The sequence below is a fragment of the Rhinichthys klamathensis genome, unplaced genomic scaffold (assembly GCF_029890125.1).
Source record: "Rhinichthys klamathensis goyatoka isolate OS25496 unplaced genomic scaffold, OSU_Roscu_1.1 h1tg000098l_1, whole genome shotgun sequence".
Lineage (NCBI taxonomy): Eukaryota > Metazoa > Chordata > Actinopteri > Cypriniformes > Leuciscidae > Rhinichthys > Rhinichthys klamathensis.
The window spans coordinates 4,782,105-4,792,408 of NW_026606637.1; the positions used below are offsets into that span (position 1 = coordinate 4,782,105).

The 10,304-nt window shown below is 38.5% G+C and overlaps 2 protein-coding genes across 2 annotated transcripts; one reads left to right on the forward strand and one right to left on the reverse strand.

Moving 5' to 3' along the window:
* Window positions 1-733: 733 nt before the first annotated feature.
* ptp4a1 (protein tyrosine phosphatase 4A1) lies at window positions 734-2,327 on the reverse strand. Its single transcript, XM_056252766.1, has 5 exons — window positions 2,023-2,327; window positions 1,797-1,889; window positions 1,584-1,714; window positions 1,412-1,486; window positions 734-1,322 (listed from the first exon to the last, which is right to left on the reverse strand). The coding sequence occupies exons 1-5, from the start codon at window positions 2,125-2,127 to the stop codon at window positions 1,205-1,207; spliced, it is 522 nt and encodes a 173-aa protein (XP_056108741.1). The 5' UTR covers window positions 2,128-2,327; the 3' UTR covers window positions 734-1,204.
* Window positions 2,328-6,532: 4,205 nt separating this feature from the next.
* Window positions 6,533-10,192, forward strand: lgsn (lengsin, lens protein with glutamine synthetase domain). The gene is made up of 4 exons (XM_056252763.1): window positions 6,533-6,789; window positions 6,962-7,583; window positions 7,706-7,872; window positions 8,877-10,192. Exons 1-4 carry the CDS (start codon window positions 6,760-6,762, stop codon window positions 10,062-10,064), a joined length of 2,007 nt encoding a protein of 668 aa, XP_056108738.1. The 5' UTR covers window positions 6,533-6,759; the 3' UTR covers window positions 10,065-10,192.
* Window positions 10,193-10,304: the final 112 nt, after the last annotated feature.

Consider the following 10,304-nt stretch of genomic DNA (forward strand, 5'->3'; position numbering starts at 1 on the left):
ATCATGCCATCACAACCTAGTCAATTTACACATTGAAGACTGTTAAAACTGTTTATATCAGAGGGGGTCCAAACGTTGTAAATTTGTCAATATTGCATTCAGTTAAAAATAATTTGCAAGCATTTTATTAAATCGTTTTCTGGTTGTTTTAACCTTGACGTTCTCAGATTTTGTGAAAATGTTTGTGGTTCTTTACAGTGGGGCTGTTTAAAAATATTTAGGAATTTTCTATATTCTTTATTTATTGTAGAAAGGATTGCTGTGACACCTGCAGTTGTGAAAATGGAGGAAAATAAAAGAATTTTGATAAAATGCTGCATGTTATTAATTGAAAATCAGGCTTCAAAGAGACAATATTTCCTTCAGTGTATCTTTATTGTACTCTCAAATTGGCGAACTTGTAGCAACTTGTCTCTCGCTATGATAAAACACATATCCACTGATATAAATAGGTGATTTAACAATACACATATTCAAATACCATACATAAATCAATTATCGAAATATTAAGTTACGCACAGCAAATAAAAAGGCATAAAAATACCGCAGACATTGAGGTCCAGTTTAAGCCAAAACACAAACATCACACTATTGACATGGCAGTAATAGGTAAACGAAGTTTGGATAAACAACAAAAACTAGTACCCCAACCTTCAATATATTTCTATAAAGAATTTTTATTTTCCTCTATTTTATTTCTTTCTTCCTGATTTTTTTTTTTTTTTTTTCAGCAAAAGACATCGAGAAACCTCTCCAAATGCCATTGAGAACTGCTCCACTAGACGGCATCTTTCTGCTGTAATAAGGCATTTATTTTAGATATTTTTGGAGGCAGGCATTTATTACAGATAGACTAAAAATCATATCAATAACAAAAAATGCATTAAACAATTTTTTTAAATTAAACCATTTAGATTATAAAGCATACTATGTGTTTGGCAGAGGTGAGATTTGACCATGTTCACCATCCAATATAAAATTCATCGCAAAACACTAAGCTCAAGTTCAAACAAGCACTTCACCTTGCTGACAGAGGTTCTCCACAGGAAAATACATAAAACAAAGAGGAGGGAGCAGGACACTTGTAACGAAATAAGCTTAATTTTTGTAACGGCATTTTCACACTTACCAATTAAGAGAACAAACTACTTATGCTAGATACAAATTTCCATTACACATTTGAGAAAGGCTGATGCGCAAGCTTTTACTGAATGCAGCAGTTGGTGCGGTGTCCGTTGGTGTCCTTGAATCGAAGACGCATTTTGGGATGATATTTTTCCAGATAGAAGAGCTGCTTGCTGTTAAATGCTCCACGGCGCTTCCTGGAATTAAAATAAACATTTATCTTTAAAAATGGAGATCACATGCTGACTATTATTATAATATTTTCACAAGTACAACGTCAACTCACTGTCGTATGAACTGAACAGCATCCTCGTATTTCATCCCACACTCAATCAGGGCCAGGGCAACCAGCACTGGGGCTCTATGGGAAAGAAAACATGCGTAGCTCAAAACATATTTTAACCCATGTTTATGCCTTATGATACAATGCAATGATATCTTGAATCCTATAAAACTACCTTCCAAGGCCTGCAACGCAATGTACGGCAATGCAGCAGCCTGGCTCCTCCCTAAACTTGAGCCGAAGAAGATTCAGCCAATCATCAACGATCTGGTTAGAGGGAGGAGCTCCATCGTCAAAGGGCCAATCCTGCACAACAGCGAAAAAACGGTTAAAACATGACCTAAAATGATTCATTTTCATTTAAGTGAATTGGTTCATACGGACGTACCAGAACCTGAATGCCTTCTTTAACAACCAGCTTTGCATCATACGTGGCCTCACACACTCTAACAACCGTCGTCACACCATATTTCTTCAGTTCCTAATGGATGGGAGGGATATTTTGCAGTTACTGTAATTATAAGCAATTGTAATAGACCCTCATTATGAGCTTTTTATTATCATCTATCCAAAACATCACTTTTAGTGTTCAAGCCATTTCAACCAGCACTCACCTCAATGAACTTGTGAAGCGTGGCATTAGTGGGGTTGTGGGTAATGAGGAATCTCATGTTTTTGTAAGTGATCTCCACTGGGGCAGGTCTATTCATACGAGCCATTTTGGACTTTTCAAAATAAAACAGCTTGAAAATCTTAAAGAAAAGTGTGAGAAACTCTCTCTTGTAACAACAGAAAATCTGGCAAATACAAAGAGGAGAAAAGAGATGGGCAGGATTAAGAGAATAAAAAAAAAAACAGGGAGACAACCAAAAACTAAAGAAAACAAGGCCGGTTCTCTGGTGAGAGTGAAAACGTAGGGCCGACGAGGGCAGTGCACTTCAAGAGACTTTTTTTACCCCATCCAGAACCGCCGACCGCTGTGGACACCTGCTCTCCAAGCCAGATCCCGCCAACGTTAAAACTGTAACACAAGTCTCTCTTCTGATGAGGTAGCGAGGCTAGCCGTTCACTTCTCTGCATAAACGCCGTGCTGAGCCTGGCAGTAGTCCCCACTGCCCTTCAGAAACTCCATAAATGTGTGACCCAAAACACCACAGAACTGCTGCAAGGACACAAGAACAGAAGCGGTCAGGAAACAGGACTTCATTTAGATTTTTCATTCCTGATTTAAAACGTCAACAGTAAGATGTTTTTCAGCTTGTCCAGTTGTGTGTGTGTGTGTGTATATATATATATATATATATATACACATATACACACACACACATTTTTATTTATATATATATATACATATGCTGTTCTTTTTTACTTTGTATTCATCAATGAATCCTGAAAAAAGTACAAGTTCCAAAATAATACAACTGTTTCCAACATTGAAAATAAATAGGTATATTAGAATGATTTCACAATATTACTGTTTATTCACTGTATTTTTGATCAAATAAATGCATAATGCAAAAACATAAAAAAAAAAACCACATTCAAAAGCCCCATAATTGCTGGAAATTATACAGAAAAGTCCTACAAAAAAAAAAGCTGAGTAATTCGTGGCAAAACTCACAACCATTCGTTGGACGTTTACAGCCACAGAAAACAAAATGTTTACAAGTCATGGAATGTATGTTTTGAATCATATCATCTAGTTAGTACATGTACATTCTATATTAATCAATTATAAACCCAGAAATTTTCAGAGAAGCTGATATGATTTTGGATCAATGGTGACAATATTCACCAATCAGAAGCAAGTTTCAGTTTTATAATCTGAAATTGATACACTCACGAAGTACACAAAAATACTTATGCATCCCGATTCCCAGTAGCCTAAAGAACTGAACCAGTGTATTCGTGTCGGCTTTAAAAATCAACCATATCCCTCTCTCCTTTCCATAAACACATGACTCAGAGATGAGTCAATGAGCAGCATGTGGGTCATCAGAGAAAACACTTGACCGGTTCAGATGGGATGTTTTCTGGGAAGGCTGAAATCTTCATGTCAGTCTCGTGAGGACACACACGTGTCTCATCAACTCTTTGGGATTACCAGATACTAAACCTCTTTAGCAAACCACTTTAAAAAGACGCGACAAGCCTCATGTATTCGTAACCCAAATCTACATGTCATTCAAATGAAATGCACAGATGTTTGGTTGAGTTATTTTTAAGCGTGACTTTATGGAAATCAAGTGTAAAGGCCCCAAACGAGGCCACTAAAATGACCAAATGCAGATTATGATGTAGAAAACCGGTCAAGGTTTGAATTGCGGTGAAATGTTTGAATTGTACAAACGATGAATTATCCTAAACATCAACAAAAACATCATATCCAAAACATCATCAACATGCTAATTGATCGACACAAAGACTTCCGCTCAGCTAATATTAGCAATGGGGCAAAAAGCTCACAGATTACATTAAATTTCAACAACAACACAACACACATTCTCTTCCCAGCTACTTACTTTGATTCATTTTTAATGTAATCGATTAACAAGAAAACAAAAGACCGAAATGTCGTTCTGAATTCTCACTGATGTAGCTAGCAGTTAGCTGTGAGGCTAACCAAAGCTAACATCGTCACCAAGACGACATTATAGCGATACAATCTAATATGTATAATCATATACACACGGTTTTAGATTTGTAGATAGTTAAAACACATGTATTAATGTATATATAAACTGTGGTCGACAACAAAATCTGTTTTGGTCTAGTGTCAATTAACGTTAGCTCACAATAGATCGAGATTACGACCACATTTCACGAAAATAAACCATGAATCCGCGAAAAAAAAAAAATGCATATATGTTGAAAGGCTTTACTTACTGGAATATGCTTACTCATTGAAGATTGTAGCTTAATCATAAAGCCGCTCCGGAGAATAATTGTTGTGTTGTTTGACCATACAGCGCTGCCGTGTATGTGATGAGAGAGTCTCCGGTAGCGGTAACCGGTTACAGCTGGACTCAAGAAACCGCACCCAACTACACACTCTGAAGCACGCACACAGCCTGACACACTTACCATCTACACAGTTTACACATACATCTTTGTATTATCATTCAGGTTGATTGGGACACTTTTTCCCAGTCATCTCAATGGCAAAAAGGGTCCCAAATTACGTGAATTCACCCTATTTAATTATATCCATACTTAAAACATATCCTGCAATAATACAACTACAATAACAGCAATAAAAAATATTTTACGATTCTAAAGATCCTATATTTGTTAAAAAAAATATTATAATTATTATCAATAATACTTTTATTCAAAATGTTATTAAATAAATGTAAAAAAAGAAGGTTATTTAATTATATTTAATTAAAATAATAATAATTATCAATAATACTTTGATTCAAAATGTTATTAAATAAATGTAAAAAATTGTATGTGTTTAATTACAAAATGTATTTAATTACATTTATATTCTAAACTCGTCCTGTAGGGCAGGCTAATAATAATAATAATTCTGGCATGGCAATGAATGACAATGTTGATATGTTTGGTCTTGGCGGAATAGATCTGCTACGCTGCTGCTGCAGGGCAAGGCAAGGCAAGTACGGGACTTGCTACTGCCAATACATACACGACACGCTGCTGTGAGCAAGTAAGACATGCTGCTGCTGTATAATATAGCATACCCATAGATCTACAGGTGGAGGGTTTCTGAAAGCGTGCTGCAACTACTTGAAGGTTGAGAGAGCTCATTGGCTACGGATACAACAGGAACCAATCAACCTGCCCAATCTAGTTTTTTACATAGACAGTATAAGGGTTTTTTATGACAGAACTTTGTATTATTAAAGTAACACCAGGGAACTTTTGCTCTCGGGGTGGGGTCCCCCTACAGTTGGGAAACAGTGTTCTCTAGACCTCTACTACTGTCGTAAACTCTGTCACCCTACATGCACGTGCAATTGTTGACAACCATGATAGCCCTGAACACTGTAGGAGGAGGTCACATGCAGGTGTTCTGCTTGCGTCGCGTGTGAAATGTCTTCATCCCAGGTACAGTGGCATATATTTCAGCATGTCATATGAATATAACTTCATGGGTTTTATTTTTTTTCTAACGACAAATGATCGCGATGATCACGTTTAAAAGCCAGCGTCGTATAGTAGCCTAGTCTATTGGTTACCGTTTTACTGAATCTATATGATACTTCAATGCAATGTTTAAGTGGTTGATAATAACCATATATCGTCAATATTATAATATCAAGCTACCATAAATGAATCTGCAAATTTTACAAATCGATTTGCATTATAGCTTGAGGCAAGACAAATAAACAAATATCACAGACATGTTAGGTATCCTAAAATATGATTTTGTACATCTTATATATTTACTTGCAAGAATGTAGCCCCTACCAAACTTGTGCACGCCGTTTAGACACAGGCTTTCATTTGATTTTTTTTTTTTTTTGCCAAGTCCGCATCGGTCGGACACCCCTCCTCCTTCAGCTCACGCCAGCGAGAAAATGCTGGCCCAATGTTGATCCTCGTTCTGCCTTTAACGCGATCACTTTCTCTTTTTCTCTTTTTGCTCTTATTTTATTCATGTAGCCGACACATTTATCCAAAGGTACTTCCAATGAAGGAAAATCACAAACAATTAATCACAAAGGAGCTATTAGCAATGCCTCAATGCCTAATTTTAGGAGCAGTCCAAACTAACGTAATTTTAACATAAACGCATAAAGATCCAGGTGCAATATATTTACAATATATAACTACAGCTAGGTGCTCACTGTAAAATACAAGATTAGGACCTAAACATTTCTGTCTTGTCTTCATTTAGGGTGATCTCTTTTTTATCTACATTTAACATTTGTATAAATGTTTTCATCTGACCTTTTCAAAGATTTGGTTTATTTATCAGTTAATCTAATAATTTTCTAGAATGAAATACACCTTTGTTTGTAGCCATCTTTGAAATATGCCTTTTATTTATTAGTTCAAATTTACTAGGCAACAACAGTGCAAAGACATGTGTTCAGTTATGTTCACATTATAATCAATGGCTTTGGCATTCTGTTAAATAACCTTTAGTCAAACAACTGCATCTTTCTAGAGATTTGATGAATGATGTGTTGTGGGCTGTTGAAAACAGCTGATGTGCAGAAGCTCACAATAGATGAGTGGGACTGAACAGACTGGACGGTTCATCTGGTTGGGGAGAAAGGGAGCAGATTGGTTTGTTTCAGTCTCTGTTAGTCAGTTGTATGAGCCACTTCGATTGGGAGATGGTTAAGACTTTCCACACATTCACATAAAAAACGATCATAATGCAAGAATCAGAGGAATCCAAAGATACGGTACAACTTCAAATCTTTGCAGTTATTGTTTTGTTTTTTACTTAAATATTTTTGTCAAATGTACAGTTGAGTAAAAATGTATGGATATCATACTTTGGAAATTTGGTATATGATTATGTGTTACTGTATTGTGAGTTATATTCTGTCTGAATGCCATAAATTTCATCTTCAGGAGAACATTCCAGACCAAGTGGATGGAGGAAGTATGAGTGCAGGAAAGAAGGGTGCAGATCTAAGAGAGAAGCATCTATCCTCCTCTAACTGGGACAGAAAAGGGACATCTGTACCCATAGTGCCATCAAACGTACCAATTCCAGGCCCCACAAATGACGCCATCCTTATTTCCATTGGGCCTCCACAACGTTGCCCCTCTGTCTCCAGTGAGTCCCAGTACAAGGGTTTCGAGAGAGAGGACGACTACGCCAACAGGCATGGATGGAGAAGGGAGAACGTGCAATATTACATGCCAACTAGTGAGGGTGGCGCCCCCAAACAAACAATGGATGAACTGAAAAGTGTGTTGCGCGAGAGCTCCCTACTGAGTGCAAAAGGGCAAGATGAAAGAAGGAGCTACCCTCCTGGTCAAAGAGTGGACTGTAAGCCAGACCAAGTGCCTTTTAAGAGTTTCAGCACGTTCAAGCCAATTTCAGAAGCTAGGAGAGCATCCAGACTAAGCTCTAATTTGGATTCAGGCGGGTCTTCAAGTACTGATGGTCCTCCAGGCAGGTCCTCTGGTGTGAAATCCCCCACTGTTGAGACATCCCACTGGGGTGAAGCTGGCACATCACATTCAGGTCAGTATGCGCCTTTGGGTCATCTTCTTCTCTGAGAATATTTATGGTTGTCTGATTTTAACTAATTTATTTGAACTTTCTCATCTTTCACCCCTCTGTCAATCATTTCATATTTCCAACAGACAAAGAAAGCTCACAGGCACACGCTTTTGCATCTCAAAGCTTCATTTCTGACGTTGAGAAAATAAAACAGCAAATTGCCCGGGAAAACATCAGCTTTGTTCGCTTTGAGGCCACCGATCTTCATGGCGTAGCCCGATCCAAGACCGTTCCGGCTCGATTCTTTCACGTAAATCTTTTAAATGCCTCTTATTGATTCTGTACTGTAGAAAGTGTGTTGGTATATGATGGTACAATCTTAAGCTGCTGTTTTTGTTCTATTGTTTACTTTTTTCTGTAAAACATTAACTCTGTATAAGGGATCAAGAATTTTCATACATTATATCTTGAATATAAGTGTATTTTGTCATAATGGTACACTGGCATATTTTTGTACTGGTTTAGTCAACAATCTCATGAGAAAATGTAAATAATTTCAAAGCTATCTCACGACCTCACTCGTACGAATTTGTATAATTTGTCTAAACCCCAGTGATGGGTAGGTTTAGGGGCGGAGTCAGGGGTAGGTAATTCGTACGAACTGGGCAACTCGTAAAATATGTACGATTTAGCACAAATCGTACAAGTGAGGTCATATGAATTCGTACAAATTAGCCACCTCGTAGCAAATACGTACAAATTGCCTTGAGATCGGGTTGGTGTTTTACAAAGTGTCAATTTCATATGAATTTGTAAGATGTGATTAATACGAAAAAAAGTATTTTTTAGGTTGATCCCTAACCCCACTTTTAAACCCCCAAACTGTCAGATCATGTGACTTAGTCACCAATTCGACAAAATGTAAAATAGCTACTGATATCAATGAAATAAGTGTCATGAGAAATAACAGAAGTTTCTATGACAGCCATATCCTCCGTAAAAAGCAAAATAAATAAATAAATTGAACACGCCCCTCACATGCTAGCCAATAAGAAAACTAGGAGGCACCTCTCTGTCATCTATCAATTTGCACATTTGGGTTTACTGAGATTTGGTTTGCTGACATGTCATTAGAGTGCAGGGTTTTGGAGAGGAGAGGGTGTGAGGTTGATGGCTCAGCAAGATGGCTAACTTTGCTTACAGCAGCTTTAATGTTAGTATTAAGTGTGACTGTTTAGTATACCTTTGTAATAATTATAGGCTTTTTGAAAATGCTGAATCAATACTAAACATTAATCATTATTGACACCACAGGAAAAAGCTGTATATGGCATCCCTATGCCGAGAAGCTACCTGGAGTTAACCCTAAGTCCCAAAGTCAATGAAGTTGATCATCAGAGCACAGCCAACTTCAGCAGTGATGTCCTCCTGGTCCCAGACCTCTCCACATTCCAAATCCTCCCCTGGGCGGACCAGACCGCTCGTCTTATCTGTGACCCCTGCACAATCACAGGAGTACCACTGCGAACATCACCCCGCCTCATAGCCAAGCAGATGCTCGGCCAGCTCCAGAGCATGGGATTCTCTCTCCACTCATCTTTCACGTATGAGTGCTGTATCTTCGGAGCCCCTGAACGAGTGGGACCCAAAGCTGTGTTCTTCCCTGCCACCACACTGTTGAGCAACTACGATCTACCCTTCCTTCAGCAGTTAGTCAGGGGGATGTACTACATGGGAGTTGATGTTGAGAGCTTCTCATCTGCAAATGGACCAGGACAGATGGAGATTTGCTTCAAATCCAGGTTTGGAATCGATGCCGCCGACAGCGCTTTCACCTTCCGAACGGGAATCAAAGAGATGGCCAGGAAGTTTGACTATATCGCCACTTTTTTCACGGATGAAAATATCCACAATTCAGGATTACTATCCCATAGCCTTTGGGATACCAGTGGCAGAAGAAGCCTCTTCCACTCAGGCAACGGGGAACTTTCGGAGATCGGCAGGAAGTGGCTCTCAGGTCTTCTCCAGCACTCAGCCGCTCTGAGCTGCCTCTTGGCTCCAGGGATCAGCTGTCGAAACCAGCTTTCCAATGGCAAGAAAGATTCCAAGAACCATCTTTACGCCACATGCGGCTGCAACGACAACAGCTGTGCCTTTAACGTGAAGGTTCATGGTGGACGGGAGATGCACATCGATAACAAGCTGGGTTCGGCAATGGCCAACCCTTACATCGTGTTGGCGGCCACGATAGCAGCAGGACTGGACGGTATTAGGCGTAATCTCAATGCCGAACAGGTTCTAAGCAGAGCTCCAGTTCAGCAGAAAAAGTTCCCCATCCCTGTTAAACTGGATGATGCTTTAGAGGCTCTGTCAGAGGACAGTGTGATTCGTGGTGCATTGGGAGAGCCTTTCGTGCAGTTTTTTATTGCCATGAAGCGTGTAGAGATTGAGACCCAAGAGCAGGATGCCGACAAGAACAAGGGACTTGAGTATTTTATTTAACTTTTGAATTTGGTAAATTTTGTGGATTTCAAACAAACAAAATACATTTAATCACCATCTGATAATACCTTTCTTGAAAATAAAATCATACAACTGACTGGTCTCTGCTGCACACTGTCTGACTGATTTTATTTAGTGTAAATGTGTCTGAATAGTCTCAACTTTAAACTTCAGAAGTAATAGTGACTTGTTTTTAGACAACCTACTTAAAGTTTAAACTTTCCAAATCTGTTGAGTTTG

Bases quoted from the DNA above. Each gene is read 5' to 3' on its own strand.
- ptp4a1 (XM_056252766.1), bottom strand. From the start codon at position 2,127: ATGGCTCGTATGAATAGACCTGCCCCAGTGGAGATCACTTACAAAAAC. The intron at 1,715-1,796 runs GTACGTCCGTAT...GCTGTTGTGCAG, and splicing joins AAGAAGGCATTCAGGTTCTG to GATTGGCCCTTTGACGATGG. The intron at 1,323-1,411 runs GTGAGTTGACGT...TTTTAATTCCAG, and splicing joins GCTGTTCAGTTCATACGACA to GAAGCGCCGTGGAGCATTTA.
- lgsn (XM_056252763.1), top strand. From the start codon at position 6,760: ATGCAAGAATCAGAGGAATCCAAAGATACG. The intron at 7,584-7,705 runs GTCAGTATGCGC...TATTTCCAACAG, and splicing joins AGCTGGCACATCACATTCAG to ACAAAGAAAGCTCACAGGCA. The intron at 7,873-8,876 runs GTAAATCTTTTA...TTGACACCACAG, and splicing joins TTCCGGCTCGATTCTTTCAC to GAAAAAGCTGTATATGGCAT.